Source organism: Solanum stenotomum, chromosome 1, assembly GCF_019186545.1.
Source record: "Solanum stenotomum isolate F172 chromosome 1, ASM1918654v1, whole genome shotgun sequence".
In the NCBI taxonomy this organism is placed as follows: Eukaryota; Viridiplantae; Streptophyta; class Magnoliopsida; order Solanales; family Solanaceae; genus Solanum; species Solanum stenotomum.
Window position 1 is genome coordinate 16,296,592 of NC_064282.1, and position 19,323 is coordinate 16,315,914.

General features: G+C 32.5%; 1 protein-coding gene across 1 annotated transcript; it reads right to left on the minus strand.

Annotated features, from left to right (window-relative positions):
* Positions 1-5,342: 5,342 nt before the first annotated feature.
* LOC125862816 (lysophospholipid acyltransferase LPEAT2) lies at positions 5,343-17,664 on the minus strand. The gene is made up of 14 exons (XM_049542937.1): positions 17,071-17,664; positions 14,644-14,824; positions 14,378-14,437; positions 13,274-13,437; positions 13,126-13,189; positions 12,288-12,356; positions 11,230-11,325; positions 10,452-10,496; positions 9,330-9,400; positions 7,679-7,745; positions 6,524-6,574; positions 6,169-6,279; positions 6,049-6,096; positions 5,343-5,688 (listed from the first exon to the last, which is right to left on the minus strand). Exons 1-14 carry the CDS (start codon positions 17,550-17,552, stop codon positions 5,551-5,553), a joined length of 1,647 nt encoding a protein of 548 aa, XP_049398894.1. The 5' UTR covers positions 17,553-17,664; the 3' UTR covers positions 5,343-5,550.
* Positions 17,665-19,323: the final 1,659 nt, after the last annotated feature.

Here is a 19,323-nt window from a genome sequence, read left to right on the forward strand (position 1 = left end):
AAGCAATAGTAAAATAGAGTAATGAATAGATATCACAATAACTCACAAAAGAAAAGAAAGTGAAGTAATAACAAAATAAGTTAATGGTAATCACAATAACTTAAGATGTTTCTAGAACTATTTAATTTTCTTGTTATTATTCTTGGTAGATTTTTATTAGCGTGAAATTACATTTTTACCCTTGATCATTATTCACTTCATATATAGAAAGATGTTTCTAGAATTATTTATTATCTTTCTTAATAGATTTTTGTTAGAACTAAATTACATTTTTACCCTTGGTCGTCCTCCCACTTCACTTTCTATATAATAGAAATGAAAAAACTACTGACTTGTTTGTATTAATGATGTCAAAATTCAACGCTCTTTAATTCTTCCATTACTTGTGGCTTATGGACGTGAGATAAAGTTGCTAGGTGTGTTTCGTATGAATGAAAATATTTTAAAGTTATGTTTCGATACGTGATATGAAATTATGATTTTAAATTAGTGTTTTGATATGTTATTTTAGATCGTGATTTCAAATCATGTTAAAAAGATACGATTTAGAATTTCAAATTGTGATTTTAAAAATATATGAAAATATATAATTTGATCCATATTTGATACTTTCTAAAAAAAGAGTCATGCTCAACGACACTATGAAGAGATTCTGATATTTTGATGTCTTGTTTATATAGTTTGTTCATTTGATAAGTTAGTACAAGAATTTGAGTAATTTTGATGGTTTTCACAATTTGTGTGGTTTTTATGTTTATGAGAAAAAATACAAATTAAGAAATTCAAATTGTATATCCAACAACACTTCAATTTCATATTATAATTACTAATCATATTTGGGAAAAAGGACAAATATATCCCCGAAACTACCGTAAATGGTATGCAGATACCCTCCGTCATACTTTTGAGACATTGGTGCCCCTACCGTTCAAAAATAAAAGCATATATATCCTTTATACTAACAGACATACACGTGTCATAATCTTATCCACCCATCCGACATTTATTAAATACCGGATTGACGGATAAGATTGTATCACGTGTCCCTATTTAGTCTTCCATTAGAGTGAAAGGCATATGTGGTCTAGTTTTTGGATGGCAACGACACCAATGTCCCAAAAATATAACAGAGGGTATGTGCATACCATTTATGATAGTTCGGAGGTATATTTGTCCTTTTTCCCATCATAATTTGATATCGCATATTCAAACATGTCCTAAGAAAAAATGTTTTCCAAATCTTCTATGTTTAGTTTTGTCAAAGAACAAAATATTCTTTAGAAATGACAAAAATTACTTACCTAATACAAGTAAGGAAGACAAATTTAATAAAATAACATTTCGTATTAATTCTCTCTTACCCATCCTCTAGCCCCCCATTCCCCACATTCCTACCCTCATGATATTTGCCAAAATTATACGTAATTTTTGGCTTACTTTTCCGATACCGATAAGTTAATAAAAATCTCCTTAGTTTTGAGGAAAGCATTTTTATCTCTAACAAACACACCTAATATTTTTTTTCTGAATATAAATGGCATAAGTTTCATTTTTTTCTTTTTTAGGGTATACATTTCTTCACTTCATCAATCATCTACGCATATACTGCTTCTTTTTTTTCTCTCGAATATATTTCCACTAAAAAAGTAATGAATACTAGTATTATTTTAAAAAAGTATTTCAGAAATAGTAAGAGAAATGTTTATTGGGGGAATTAATTCTATTTTCTGTGGAAAGATATTTCTAAATTTAGATCACAAGTACGTAGGTGTTTGGCCTTAGATTCTAAAGTTTTTCGTTTTATTTGATATGTGTAGAAATATTATGCCCTAGCTCCCAGTATATACGGCATAACTTGTGAGATATATTATGATACGAAAATATAAGATTATGCCTCGCGAAAAAAGATTATTAATTATTTTGGTGTAAAAAAATGCATAACTTATAAGATATTATATATGATACGAAAATATAAATTTATGCCTGACAAAAAAATATTGTTATTTTGGTGTTTGAAATATTTTCGTCCACTTATTTCTTACTTAAAATGTTGAAGGTCAAAAATTAAAAATAACCCAATAATAGGAAGATTTGTGTGAATGACTCGTGCTAAAAATGTACCCACATTGGATGATAATTTATACCAAATAAAAAAATGCATGACATTTTTATACATACGATTTATTCACTTAAAATGATTAATATTCCCTTTTTTAGTCTCATTATATCGCATAACCATGATAAATAAATATAAGTTGATCAATGTAAACAGACGATAAATTAATTTTTACTGAATTTTTTTGTTAACTTATTGAAAGAGGTGAAGACATGCATATTCATATGAATTGTACTATACTATCAGCTATCACTACATCAAAAATGATCTTTAACGACAATTAATTAATAGTAATAGCTCAACTGTCGCTAAATATGTATTTTTAGCAGCAATTAACACTTTTTATATATGTCCCTAAAGCCTTTAGCGTCATCGGATCTAATGACATTTAACTAATGTCGATAAAGACTTATGTGTCTATTTATTGCCGCTAAAAAATATTTTTGTTATAATATACGTAAATTAATTATTTTATGTAACACAATTCAAATTAATCACACCACACCAACAACTAATATTTGTATGGTGTTTTAATTTAAGTGATGTGAAAACTCAGTGCCATTTTCGTTTTTATTTATTGTATAGTTTGTGGAGGTGAGAAAGAACGTACAATATGTTCAGAGATATTTCTTCAACTCATTAATTAATAGTACTCTCTTTTTTCAAGAACATTCCTTTTTATTATGAATAGTAAATAAAATAAAATAAAAAAGTAAATAAAGATTACTATTTTTTCCTAGAAATAGTAACAAAAAGGTTTTTTATATTTCAGGAAGAAAGACTTTCCTAAATAATTTACATCCCAAATATGTTGTCAAACATTTTCTTAAAGGAAAAAAATCTGTAACACCAAACACATTTCGTATTTTTTAAATTAAAGAAAAAAGGCTTACTTTTTAAATATAATAAAATAATAATAATCATATTTATTAAAAAAATATTTTTAACCTCTCAAAAACTTGATCAACGTCAACTTGTATTATTGCCCTAGATTCTTGTCGTAAAAGAGGGGAAAGATAAAAAATTGTAGCTCTCTTTATTGGAGTAGTATTTTTTTTTATTCTCTTTGTGTTAAGAAAAGTTACTACCAATGGTAATATCTTTTACAAAAGAAATAATTAGTATTCAAATTTTAATTTCAGAAAATGGACTACTTTCAATTGTGTGACAACAATAATAACATATTCAGTAAAATTTCACAAGTAAATTCTGGAGAGCATAGAATGTATATAAATCTTACTATTACCTCATGGATTTTCAACCATTGATTATTAAAAGAAATTATTTAATAAAAATATCAGATTTCAGAACACTTTCAAAGACGAAATAAAGAATTTTGTTAATAATATCCAAAAAATTTATATACATATTTTTAGTAATTTGATTTCCCACTCGCTAACGTGAAGCCATATTAAAATTTCGACTAAATTCAAATCGCACACGACAAACCGCGTGAGAGTAATTTGATTAGTTTTAGCAAAGAAAAGAATAATGCAAATAGTGTTTGTGTATACGTGGCAAGTAACTAAAACTTAGTAAAGTGGTCCCAAAATCACACAACCAATAAAACACCTGTACTAATTCTGAAAAAAACATAAGTGGGCTCCCAAACAGGCCCTTATCCTCATGGTGGGTGCCTTGTGGTGACAGATGTCGGTACTATAACTTTAAGACCTTGTAATGTAAAATAATTATGTGATTAGTACTTTTAATTTCTTAATTAATCCTTTATTAATATACACTAATCCTAAATTATATAATTTCTCGAGAGGTGCATTCATCTGCCCAATTACTTCATGATTCCCTGGCCACTGCTTTTATTATGTATTTTTAATAAATAAAAATTCTCTCTGCGGGACCAGTTAATCACTTAATTAGGTGAGTGTTTAAGTAATATAATTGCTTTCAGAGAAAATATTCGTTAATGTTCAACAGTTTTTGCCTGCAAAAATTGACCACCTATATTATTCTCTATTCACTTTGGACCATAAGCAAAAAAACGATGAGTGGATTAAAAATTTGAAGATGCTTGATGTATGTGCATCAAATTTGAGAAAGAGAAGGAAAATTATGTAGTATAAAAAAGTCATGATTGTTATATTTTCCTTTCTCTTTATCTTTTCTGTGCCCTACTTTATTCCTTTGCTTAGCTTGAATTTCATCTCTTTTCTTTTTTGTTTGTCAGAGTTACTCATAGGACGACTCATTGATAGACCAAGACTTGAATGGATAGAATCATACTACCGCTGTCGATGCCGATGAAGATTTTCATTTAAATAATCTTCTATAACTAGCTTGAAAGAATCAACGAAGATAATTGACTAGAGAAAAATTATCAAAAACAATTTCACCCTCAATTCAAATTCTTTAGACTAAATTATGCTTTTCTTTCCATACGTCAATCTTAATAGTATAAATTAATACCCCTTATTGATGTTATTATTATTATGATTTTCCCTTCTTTTTAGCAAAATTATGTATGACATTTGTTCTTAAACTACACAATTTTCATGATATTAAGTAAAACACACACACACAACAAAAAATAGGTCGAAAGATAATTTAGAGAATTTTGCACATTCAAAATTTCAAATTATTAAGTAATGCATATAATCATAATCATATTATATAAGCCCATATATATATATATATATATATAGTTGCTCCCATATTCCAATCACTAAAAGTGAAATATACGTACGTTTTCCCACTGACTATACTTACTTCCAAGCAATCATAACCTATTATTTATTTATATTTACTTTGAAGTTTATCAGGAAAATTTCAAATTCCAAATTAGGAGTAATTACGTAATAATTAACGTGAAAACTGATGTTCTATTATGAAATCAGATTAGGCACATAGATTAGCCTGTAACCTTTTAACTGCCCAAACATCACACAAAACAACTCATCAATTTACTCTAATTCGTGAACTCAACAAAGACTAATAACTTCAACATTCAATATCACAGTTTTGCAAGCTTTAAATTCTTTATTTCAAGTTGAAGTAATAATTACGGATCAGATAGTAACATAATCACTTATTTGAAGAAAAATAAATAACCAAAAATCCCAAAAGTAAATAGTATAGTACACAATTTCATTAGCTTTTGCAGTATACTTTACATTACATTACATTACATTACAACTTAATAGAAGCCATGTCACGAGCCTAGATTTTACTTTCATCTCCCTTGAGAAATTGAACGAAAACATAGAAGAAATAAAAGAAGAAGCAAGACATTACATCTATTGGCCAAACAACTTTACTATTCAAAATGGGACATTAATAACACCCAAGTCATGTTTGTAAGGATAAAAACACACTATCTAAGCAACAAAATTTCTTAGACATATCTGTGGTAGAAGGCCTAAAAGGGTTCTCCACCAATTGATGGTGCCTATGCCCATCAACCTAGTTCACTTCTGCAGCTATGGGCAAATTTGTTGCAATACACATGGTGAGAAAAGGGCAATCAACAATGGATATCTTCTTAAACAACCGATGAAATCGTCCTTGCTCATCTTCCCATCGCGATCTATATCAAATAAGGTGAAGAGTCCACGGATCTGCAATGGTCAAGATAAAAGAAGCTTAAATAAGATGTATTGCAATAAGAAAAACCATAGATTGTTTACAATCTAAGCACCTAATTTCTAGAGAAGTTGGCTATAGCATTTAAGCAAAGTAATCCACTCAAGTCATTTTTGCATGTCTGGCCAATTGAATCTCCACTTCAGCTCATTCATTAAACATTTCTTACAGGTTAAATGAACCCCTCAATTTTACAAAGCAATAACACTGATTGGAGTTGTAAATCTTGAATTGACCTAGTTTACATGCAAAAATAGTACAGATACATATCCAGTCCAAACAACAATATTTGAGTGGCTTTAGAGTTTTCCAAGACTAACCAAAAAACAACTCACCTCATTGTTACTCAAGCCAGGAATCGATAGCATAAGAGAATCCCCAAACTGAAAAAACATATGGAAATTTATAGAGACAAGTCAAGAGCTATCAAACAAACAGAATGGAAGTCATAGTACCTCTTTCTCCATAATGTAGTTCTTCCCATCACCATCACATGCAGTAAAGGCTGATTCACAGGCTTGATGAAATAAGGGCTGCTTCAAGATATGAGCTGACCCAACCAAAAACTGAAAGCAGCAGACATATCAATCATGAATTCTAAGTCTAGAGCTCCATTCATGACACAAAATCATCCCCCAACCCCGTCCAACCCCCTTTTTGTACATTTTATCAGAAAATGAATAGCTTAATTTCATGCTATATACAACTGGAGCCGAAGCAATAATAGCACCTGCTTGAATATAATTCCTAAAGCTACAACTTAAGCAGATAACAGCTAGATTTCAGACGCAATTCGTGGAGGAAGAGCACCTGCTTGAATGTTATTTTACCGCTTTTCTGCACGTCAATGAAGCCAAATATCTGCAATACAAGAAGAATAGCTCAGGGAGATGAAGCAAGTTATTGTACTTTCTTATCAGCAATCTCTTTCAACAAAATAGAATTCTTTTTAAGAATATTATTGTACTTCACTAATAAAATTGACCTCACTGACATATCTTAAGCTTCCTATTATTTGACAGTAACTGGTATGAATTTCAGAAACAATAACCTTCACTCTTATGTGGCATTTAGTTGAAAGCTGGATAATCCTGAAAATATTAGTATATTTTGTAGAATTGCAATGTTTGATATGTCAAGTTGATCATGATTGTTGAAGCATGTGAGCCTTATGATCTAAAAGTTTAAGCTACTAGCGAGGCTACACTTTCATTTACTTAATTATGTCATCACAACGGCCCCTCACGTGCTTGGCCTAATTCTTTTATGTGGACCAAGATGTGGACATTAATCTAATGAAGGGTGGCTTTCAAACTCGACCAAAGACTACTCTACTTGGTATACTTATTTGCTTTCAATGTCTTCCAATCTAATGTGGCCCCTCTCAAGCTACTTAATTTCAGCAGCTTAATTTTTTAAATGGGCAGTTCACACAATTCAACATGGTATTCAAGTACGCAAAGATTCTTGTCCTTGCTTGAGTCTCACGCCACCCATTAGCTGTTCTCATGCTTTGAAGAAAAAAGAATTAAACCTGCAAATGAAAAGGTGTGCTGCGTACCTAAAATTAAAAAAATGAGTGATCCCCTTCTTACAATTAAGCTTTTTGATGAGGCGGTTCACATAATTTAACAATGGTGAGAATTGACCCTTCTCATCTTATGTTTGAGGATTAAAGTGGTCTATCAGGAAAGGCATTGAACCGAAAAAAGGACACCAAGTAGAATAGTCTTCTCAAAAGCTGATAACCAATGACAGCAAACCCAAAGATGATGACAGAACAGACATTTACAAGCCCAAGAAAGCAACTCCTAAAACGTATAGATTATAGAATTACATAAGCAGTGAAAAACATAAACCATAATTTCAGGGAAACAGCTGCAATAGAATGAATGATGAAAGCAGCAATAAGAAAACAAATGCTCAAAGTCCCAAACTGTGACAATCAGAACCAATATTTGTTACCTTTTCAGAAAGAGTAGAGGGTTTCAGTCTTAAAACCTTGAGGAAGTGATGAATCTCGACCTGTCCCCTGCAGACACAATAGAAATTACTGCAAGTACAATTTACAATTACAAAAATTGCATCAAAGCAGAACTACAAATCCCAATAATCTAATCAGACGAGAAAAAAAGATAGTGATACATTGTGATACCATGAAAACCACAAATTTCAAATTTTCTTGAGACCAGTTAAACTTGGAAGGAGCAAGGACGATCGCATGAAACACACGTAAACCATAGGAATGGGAGGAACTCACACAATGAAAAGAGATCGTGAGTGAGAGAATTAGGTTTAAGCATAGTCTAACAAGAGAAAACCAATGAAATGGAGCAAGAGATGCAGACTTAATCTGATTTAAATCAGTTCACGAACAAACAAAACGTGTAGTCTCACAAAGACCATGAGGAGCACAAATAAATCAGGACATGTTATAATTTCTCTTTTAAAGGGTCTTATTCTTTTGTAGCTACTATTTCTTTTTAAAATGTTTAGTCATACTTTCTTAAGTATTTTGTCATGGTTTCATCACTCCCGTTATTTTCCTTTTTCGAAATACTTTTTTTAAATGAAGTAAAAGATTTCATTAAAGAGCACCAGTGTGATGCTCAAGGCAAAAGTGTACAAAGACAGAGAGTTAGTTCCCTTACATGAGTACTAAGCTAGGATGAAAGAGCTAACAATATCCAAACAAATTGTCAACACTATTTACATGAGACAAAAAGTTCCAATTAAATAGATTGACTAAGCATCTAGCTTTTAGGGGTCGTTTGGTTTGAAAATGAGTTATGATGGGATAAGTTATGTTGGGATAAGTTATGTTGGGATTAGTTATGATGGGATAAGTTGTGTTGGGATTATTTTTTATTGAGTGTTTGGTTTGTTGTATTCAAAATAATAAATTTTAAGAACAATTTATTTGTTTACAAAAATGCCCTTCATTAATGTAAAAAGTGATATAACAAAAGGGTTGAAAGAGATATTTTTGTCATTTACCTATTTTATCCCGGGATAAGTTATCCCGGGATTACTATACCACCCAAGGAGAGGGATAACTTATCCCGGTACTAATTATTAATCCCGGGATAAGTTATCCCGAACTTGCCAACCAAACAACAAAATAAGCGGTACTATAATTTAATCCCGGGACTATTTGTTATTATACCTCACACCAAACGAGCCCTTAGAGTATTAACATGAAGCAGCCTTTCTACCTTACAAGGAAGTGGTAAAGTCTGCGTACACACTTCCATCCCCATACCTCACTTGTGTGATTACACTTGGTGTGTTGTTGTTGTTGTTTTAAAGGGTCAGGAAAAGTATAGCAAAACTGATGGTACTCTGCTTTCCAGAAATAATTATAAATTACGTAGCCATATAAATATTACCAAGTTTGTAACAGGGAACACTAAAGTTATTAGTCAACAAAATACAAGCATCATACATACAAGCAGGCCCTTGCTACCAGGCCATGTGCCCCCAGAAATTTGTCCAGCTAAGATTAGCTTGACAACAACAAATGCCTGGGTTCATTGAAACAGGGATATTTCAAACAGAAAATCTACAGCCTCTAAAGAGCACAAACATAATGCTTAAAACAAGAAAAATGGCATACCTGGAGTCTGGGTTCATTGAAAGGAAAACATCCAGAAAATCTACAGCCTCCAAAGAGCTCAAATGAAATTCCTAAAAAAAATAAAAATGAAAAGGATCATATATCCTTCATCATGTTCAGTCCACATTTTTGAAAAATTAGCTTTGCTTGCAACGAAACAAAAATCTGCATAAAATTAGGTAGTAATACTGCTTCAGATATCTTAATAAACCACTGAAGAATTTTGTTACTCAGTGCAAGGTTTGGACTGCATATTCAGAAAAATGGCATTTCATTCATGGGAATAATCTTTTTCTTTGTGATATAATTCAATGATAGAGTACATAGTTACACAATTTTATTGTTTTGTAGTTACCGGTGCATGGAATCTAGAAAAGATAACCAATTATTTCTTGAACCAAATCCTTTATCATCAATTACAATAGGAAAGATTAGCTTGACAACAGAAAATGTCTGGGATACTACGAAGTCCTCTGTTTGGTAACTCTATTCACACATAATTTAAAACTCCATTTACGAGGTCATTTCTATGTCACTCGCATTCCTTGTTCTATCCTCTCCCAACATCAACCTAAATCAACATTATATCACACCATAATGAAACCCAAAGCACTAATATTATGGTAAATACGTGTTCCTATTGGTAACAAATAGGGGGAAAGCCCAGTATACATAACATGCACAACAACATGAAGCTATAATATGTATTGTTCTACATAGAAGTCATCCAATACCTATGTTAATCGGAACATTATATGTACCTAAAAGTATATCAAACAATAAATGCTGGAGTATTCATAATTTGAGCTAGTGTGTGCCCAACTTCCTTGTAGTATTCAAAGCAACTACATAAAAGAACCAACTGAATCTACTCTAAACTTATGGGGCAAAAGTAAAGGCTTCATTTGAGCACTACACCAAATTTAAGAGGCAATGAAGCTACACATTTTGCATTTTGAGAAATGTCAATGTACTAGTCCGTAGAATGGACACCATGCCCAGTTTTGCCTCACAATTAACTTACAAACACACCATGTCGCAAAATAAGCATACTCTAAGAAAATAGCTGAACAAAAGTGAACTTGCTTCTCTCAGGAGATGAAGTAATTAAAGTAAACTCACCGCTTCAACCCCTGCCATCTCAACCAAATAGAGCGAGGGATTTTCCTGGAAATGGATAAAAAGACATTACTCCAGAGTGATACATTCAACTGAAATACCTTGTACAAGCAAACTACAAATTAGATTTAATAAACAAGTGGAAAGAATTCATCGTTTCCTAAGCAAGCAATTCACTGACTAAAACATAGAAAAAACTCCAAAGGGTTGCACCTGTACTGAATTATTCAGCATTGAACACCAGCAAGAGAAAGAAGTAACCTTTTGAGATCTTTTGTAAATATGGTTTCAGAACAACCCATGTACTGTGTTACAGAAATAGAAACAGTTACCTATGTCAAAAATAAAAATAAAAAAAAAATAAAGAGGGCACTCTTGGAGGTAAAATTGGCATGCTTCTGGGCCACAAATCCCATAGTGTTGTCAACAACCCAGATAATATAAAAGATATTACAGTATCAACTATCAAGAGGGCACTCTTGGAGGTGACCATACAGCTCTTGGGACTAGACATGTAGTAGATTGGCAATAGGTGGAGTACTCTAAGCAGCACTGAATGCATCAACATCTATTTGCTGACAGTCTAATAGCATAAGAAGTTTATATTAGTCTCAAATAAGCTACATGAGCTCTTTAGGAAGATCCCCAGAAAAGTGCTAAGAAGTCAGATTCCAACATCAGTTTCTCTAAGATACCCCAAAGGAAGAGACAAAAATCAATACATCAACATAAACAATATGAATATGATTTAGTTAACAAAATCTTGAAAAGAACCCTATACCTGATTGGCCTCCAATGCTTTAGAAAGAAGCAATACATCGCCATATGAATGAGATGTTTGTACCACATTAAGGGCACTTGCAACAGCATGTCCAGTCTGTATTGATCATACGTTTTAATTTAAGGATCAAGCCTTCGTAAATAGGACATATAAAAGATGTCTAGACAAGCTAGTAATATTTAACCACATACATTATCAACCAAAATGACATTTAACTGCATAACACAAAATCTGTTCTTTTATTGTGTGTGTCAAGTCAATATTAGAATCTTTCAAGTACAACAAACATAACTTATTCATCAGTCATATGTGAACCGCACTACATAAGCTGCAAGGAGAAAATTTAGATAAATCAGGCCTTAAAACTGTAAAAGAAGTCCCCAGCTTCGACAATTATTAACTCCACTGTCTTGTCCCTTAACAGTGACCTCATCTGCAGCTATACCAACTAAAAAGAAAACATCCAAAGAGTACTCTAAAGGAGAGGTGATACGTGAGACAACAAACAGACATCAACCTTTTCTTTTGGATAAGTATTAATGGACATCACTTTTATGATCAGACAAGTTTAATCGGGTGAAATGGTGCAAAAAAGACTCTAAAATGTCACATCAGTGAATAACCACTGACCTCACACATACTAAATGGATTTGTTCACAACTATGTAATATCTGTTACTGGTATGTGCAGTTCCTAACTCTAGTGCATTTGAAGAATATGAAATGAAATAATACTCATATGCATGTCACACCCAACTCCGCAAGAACAATTCCGCTGCGTTTTTTGTTCAGACAGTGTGGAAGAAAAGAAACAGAAGACTACTCCAGACTAGTGAGAGAGACATGAACAGCTTGAATAGAAATTTGCAGCAATTTACTGGGTCGGATTACTATAATGGAAAACATAAGCACATTAATTAAAAGAAGCTGGAAACAAACATGAATTCTGCATATAAGATCATCCATGAAGTTTTTATACGCAACAACATACAATACACATGAAAAATAAAAACTTGTCCAGATAGCAGAAGAATAAATTCTTCTACAGACCAGACTCACCCTTTGAGCGAGTCGTACAGCACTTTCTTTCCGATTTTCATGAGGTGTAATAACAGGAAGGTACTCAACCTGCACATTACTAAACAAAGTGAGACAATTGTTCAATGAAATCCCAAAGATGTAGAAGTTAAGACTCCCAAAGTTCCACAGTAGGTCATATTTTTAAAATTTATTTATCATTTTAAAGAATATATTTAGCAATGTTTAAAAAAGACTGTATGAAACAAGCATACTGAAAGCACATAATAACGTCTTCCCAGTTAAATCTTTACAACTAATGAATCAGTGCAAATTGGTCTACAACTCTAAAACTATCAAAAACATGTTGTAAAATACTTAAAGCTGATGAACCAGAGCAGATAGGCCTACAAGACAACTGGAAATGACCGGCTGGTGTCTTGACTAACCATAATGAAGATAAGTTTGTCTAGACTATACCGGACATAGATTAATACAAAGATAAACACACATTTAAAAGTGCCAGTGTACCAAATCCAGCAACAGTCAGCAGATTAATCCCCAAATTTCACTGGAACTGAAGAATATTCATGGTTTTCATTAACAACTCAAAAAAAATTATAAGGTCATGAACAGGTAAAAATTGGCAGTCATACACCATCACATTGATAAAGTCATTCTGCTTAATAACTATAGATGCATATACATGTAAGGAAGCAGATTTTCATATGTGAAAGGAGCAGAGTTCTGGACATATGACTCGTAGCAGAAAAGCATCATAGATTTGGAGCGTGACACCATAGGAAGTCACCACATTGAGCAGTGCATACATGTCCATGAACAGTTAGTCACATATTTTCTTACTGCAAGTCATACATACCTCCATGAAATTATGGAACTGTGTGAACATTCTAAACATCAGCATTGCTAGGGATACATTCCCCCTGTACGACAATGAAAACCCACATGAGGGTGATATAACTAAAACAAATCAGCAGCAAAGTACTTGATGAGAAGGAAGAGTATACCATGACTGATCAAAATGTACGTGGGGATACCGCACAATAACAGGCTGGATAGGATATCCTGGGATAAATGCACCAAGTTGAAAGGAAATAATCGATCTTCCATTTGTTGTAGTCCCTTCAGGAAATAAAAGCACTCGGGGAAATTGATCGCAAGAAGCCTTTCTCTGTTTTCAGATCCTTGAAAGCATATTTCTGTATCAAATAGCTATATATTGCTAGAAGCCTAGAACACTTCATCTTCATATTTATACATTCAGGAAAGATTATTTATTTACAAATTATGGATGGAGCTGTTCACTAATTCTATTTCATAGCTAAAGTACAAAGTGAAACTTTTGTAGTTATGCATATAAATATGTGCCAAGTATTCCTTATGAAGAGAGCTAAATAGATGGTTGCTAAAGGGAAAATTACTTCTTCAGACCTTTTTATTGAACTGAATAAGAGAGTACATGGACTTCATAAAATTTCTGCCATATAAATTTTGCTGACATTTCTTCTTAGTGGCAACTTTTCATGTACCAGTTTAATTCTAAATAAAGGTTTACCTCAATATCAAGTGAATAACTGTAAATAAGTCATTACCATGACGGCAGTCAGATACACCAGTTGGAAGTTTAAGCCTTTAGAAATGGAAAAATACTTGTTGATAAAAAAGATCAAGAGTTGTTTATGGATCAGATATTATAATTTGCCCATCTTCTACAATCCTTAGCATGTCGGCAAGTGGTTGAACAAAAAAAAAATTGCTCAAAAACTACCTCCAGACTTCAATAGATCTGCATCTATTTGTAGAATAGAGCTCAACCTAAGATCCTGAGACATGGAACTAAAGTAGCAGGCTTTACCTGGGATGGAACATAACATTTCATATCTCCAAGGTAAACCTCAATACCACATTCTGAAAACATCTATAATACAGATGCAACAAGTGATCATGGGCCTACTACGTGTAAAAAGTAGATTTAACTAACCTTAGAATAAAATGCTCTAACATAATAACCAAAAAGAAGTCTTATCATCCGATAGCATCGATAGAAAAAAACAAGAGACCATCTTATAAACAAAAAAAAAGGCAAGAGACCAAAGACAGATACTATTTACCTTTATTTCATTTATAGCGTGCTTTCTTGAAGTGGGAGAGAATCTATTTACATATATCACCTGCGAAACAAGTTCAGTATCCTAATTACAGAAATATATACCAAGCAAGCTGAGGCAGAATAAACTGGATGCAGAATTGGAAGCTAGAATCAAATGAAGAAAGTCTGTGTACTGTGTACAAAGGACAAAACATAAACTATATGTAATAGCACCAATAGGCTAACAAGTAGAAAGAAAATTTGAGATAGTGTTGTTGTGCCCATTACCTGCATAGCTCTGATAATGGTTCCGACGAAAGGCATGGAATCATGGGACTCAGAGGCAACAATTGTTGGAAATAATTCATAGAAAAAGAAGATAGGGTCTATGTACGATACATGATTAGATACAACAACGGGAGCTATCTCCCTTGGTGCCGGTTTTCCTTTTCGTCTTATCCATTGATACCTGAAACAGTAAATAGGAAAGGGAAAAGGAACAAAAAATAATAATTATCGTCAGACACAATGCACGGCGAGAGAATCTAATAAAACAAATTCCTTTAACTTTGACAAAAGCTAACATGACCTCTTTTAAAATGCACCTACCTGTTTGACTTGGACAGCACAAAATGCCTGACTTATCAACTAACAAGCTACTATTCACATTGAATACCACAATGGGATTCTACCCCACTTACATACAAGATGAAACCACTAATCTTATAAATCCATGTTACACTAAAAACTGCTACAAGAAACAAAGGGAAAAAGACTAATAGAAGAAGATCTTCAAACTTGGGAAAGGAATACTAAAAAGTTACTTGATCTTTAAAAAAAAGGAATACAAATAAGTTTAATAAGGGTATATTTAATGATCAAAAAATGTCTTGCAAGGATAAAACTTATTTAATTGAGTTAACTAGGCCAGTAGTCTCCCTTAAGAACATAAATCTGCCACTAAATTTCACAAGAGTTCCAACACCTGCAAGCGATATAACACCCACAGGTTTCCCCAGAGCTCCAACAACTATGAGCTAAATAATATCCCAGGTTTTTCACCCCCTCCGTCACCATCCACGTATTCAATAGAGAAAAGAACAAAATCTCAAGCTTACGGTACTGATGTTTTATTTAATCACTTAGTTTCCACTTGACCTCAGAAAAGAAGCCATCTTGAGAAATGTCACTTGAAATGGGGTTGATGAAAATAGTAAACAAAATACCAACAAGCACAACTCATTACTTTTACTGAATAACAAACTTTTCATTTCAAAAAATACTATTAACAGTCATAATTCATCTGACACTTCAGGTTTGAGTGTTAGTTGCACAAAGAATTTATGGCAATAAAGGGGAAAATGTTCAGATAAATGACTGGCATAATGAGCCTATCCAAACAAGAAGTAATCTTGTTCAATTAAAAGAAGGTAACAAAGGGATTTCGTCAAAACACTAAGAGCAGGAGAAGGAAAGACATATCTTCACCAAGTAGCCATAGGCCATTAAGAAAAACACAACAGAATAGATATTAACATATCCAGTAAAGAAATGGGAAAACTAGTGAAAAAAGCAAGTCTTTTCAGATCACAAAGTTCTTCCAAGTATCCTGTTCTCGTTTTGAGATTGAAAGGATTACTTAATACTAACAGAAGGATGACAATGAACCAACACCAAGAAAGACATAAAGGAGTAGCTGGAAGAGCTGTACAAGGTGAGGTAACAGAAAAAAACAGGTCTCAAGTTGAAAAAGAGGTGAAATACGCCTATGTTTTCAATGAAAGCAACTGTTTGGGAATAAGAGAAGAGTCTAACTCAACTTCAGGAAAAATCTCTGTGAGTTGATTGCCAGAAATGGATGTTAACCACTTATAACTGAAGACAAGAAAGAAAAAACTACGCATCAATGAGAAGTGAAAAGATTTCAGGGCCTTGAGATTTAAGAAAGGGAAAAGAACTCCATGACTGAAATCAGATGTATGATGTTTGAGTGTGGGTCTTAGTATTCATCCATGCATATAGGTTCATCACCTTGATGTTACTTGTAACAAAATTAAACAAACGGAAAATCAAAATGATTATCAAGCACTTAGCAGAAATGCCTTTTCAGAAACCTCCCCAATCTCTAGAAATGGAATAGTGTAGCTTGTAGGTTTATACTTACTGCAAGTTAAAGCTCTATCCTGTCCGACTCAAAAGTAGGATAAAATTTTGGTTTGCAACAATCATAGTACTGTTCCATTTTATTGGGCTTGTCTCAGCAACATATCCAACAGGGGCGTGTGTAGGTATCCAATGCAAGTAAATCTAGCTCTTTTGATGATCCACAGGAAGTATTCAAACTCATATCACACCCATCCCCAACCATATGTGTCGAGCACTCATGCATATGAAGGATCGATTTAATAAATGAAGATTCAATGCAATACAGGTGATATCACAATGACACAGAAAGAGACACAAAGTTAACTTAGCAGCTCTATTTGAGAAAAAAGTGGATAAATTATTCTCTCAACCTTTTCACAAGTAACCAGAAAATAGACAAATAATATTTTGATCTTTCCACAATTAAGTCTTGCTCAAGAGAGTGACTTTTATCAACACAAATCATGAAATCCTACTCCTTTACTTGGAGAATCTTATTTCATCAAGCAAATTAAACAAAGTAGCATTCTTTGACTGACCAAATTTACAAGTAAATGATTGAATAAATACCCGAAAGAAAAGAGGATAGTTCGTGCACTCATCCGGGTAACCCACATCAATCTAGACCTCCATTTAGGCATAGGACTGCTTCTATCTTTCCATCCTAGCAAAGCAGTCCGTGTAGCCACATAACCAATCATCAAAGCCAACCCAAAAAGTACCAACCTCACCAAGGTAATCGGCAAACACACAACAATCTTTAACCATTCATAGACCCCTTCAACTCTAGGTGTATTATTCCTAAACGGGTCAACTGTGGTGGATCCGGGCATGTCGAACCTATTCGCTCCAAGAAACGCATATGGGTTATCATCCACCTCCGAAATATGGGTACCCAGATGATCACCGTTTGATAATTGATGTTGTACCCCATCGTCTTCGACGGTGAGAATCACGTGCGGCTCAGGCGCGTATTCTTGATTGTCTCCGTTGGATTTGTGTGGGAGGCGATCGGAAGGTAAAAGAGGAGCAAATATAGAATGGTCCGACATTGCCGGAAAAAGATTGCCGGTGGCCGGAAGCGGGGGGTATAGTAGTGAGTAGAGAGAAAAAAGAGAAGAAGAATGGGAGGGAAAAGGGTGAGAGAGAGAGAGAGAGAAGGGGAAAAGACTGACAAATTAACGATTTATGTGGCAATAAATGCTTTTTTAATTGAAAAAAAGGACAAAAAATTCGCGACAAAATCGGACAAATGGGTAATTTCACTTGTTTGGGTGGATTGTTCACATAGGTGGGCCGTGAATAGTGAGAAACAAGGGTAAATATTTATTGAACAATAAATCTATTTTCACATTTAAAATTTACTGGCTATTTACAATTTTATCCAAAAATACATACATTAACTTAATATTTTATTTGGTATGCTTTTTCGTTAACTAATACAAACAGATTTTAATGTATACATTAGCATGATCATAGACATAATTTCCTTTCAAAATCTTTTTTCAAGTTCCTTTATATTTGTGGAGAGGGTATTTTTACAAACAAATGTTTTTCTTAAAAAATATGTAATTTATATTATTTTTAATAAATCAAAATAAATAATACATAAAAGATAATCTTATATCATAAATAATATCAGGATTACTAATGTCAGTAATATTAATAAATTATATTCTATACTATTTTTATACTCAAGTGAAATTGTCTAAATACAGCTATATGTCTCATGACTCCAAGTCTCCAACAAGATAACTTCTATGAAATTTCGTTTTAATGTCTTATATACTCTCCAACTACATTGGCATTTTGGCTCCTTTAATATAGCAAAGTAAAAGCTACACAGAGCAACATAAATTTGATTTTAAAAAACTTATTTTCGCAATTGAGGATAAAAAAGAGGAACGATGGGACCTAGAAACATGAAGCTATTTATATACTATAATAATTACTACTATTAGATAGTTGACATAATATGGTGTACTTTTGATTAAATAAAAAGGAAAAAAGGAAACATCATTATTCTTGTAGCAGTGTGTGAATAACAGAAAATCAAGTTTAGACTAAAAATTGAAAAATAATATTCTTTTCGCTTCAATTTGTTTGTTTATTTTAATTTATTTAATATAGAATTTAAAAAGTATCTTAAAAATAAAAAATAAATTGTGATTTAAAAAACAAAATGAGGAATTAGTTTTGACGACCTTGTTGATTGTGAAGAATCGTACTCCTTATATTCTATAATAAGTGAATTTTTAAAGATTTTTTCATTGTTTTAAATTATTAAATTATTCAAAGTTCGAAATGAATGTTTGATATTTTTTTTATATTTACCTTTTTATTTATTGAAGTTATATTTTTTTAAATTATATATATATATATATATATATATAAATATTTTTCTTAATATATATGCATTGTCTATCAAATTCAATTAATATGGAACCGATGAAAGAAGCAAGATGTAGATTTTTTTTTAACAAAATATACATAATCATGGCAGGTAGACCATCACACGTTACAAAAGTATATACCTAAAGGCTAAACCCATGCCATCCTATTTTAATTAGCCACGTGTGCATTGACGTGTTTGTTAGAGAAATATTTTGATACGAAAATATTTATATTTCTATGCATCATCAAATCAATAAAAAGACACATGGGTGTAATAGATAGAGAAAATACCCAAAAAGGATTTATCCTTTTTTAAAAGATGTTATTTCTCAACTTTAAATATTGAGAAAATTAATAAAAATCCCTAAAAGAGATTATTAAACATTGAGCCAGTATTACCTCACATATTTTTTTTATTATTGCCTAGTA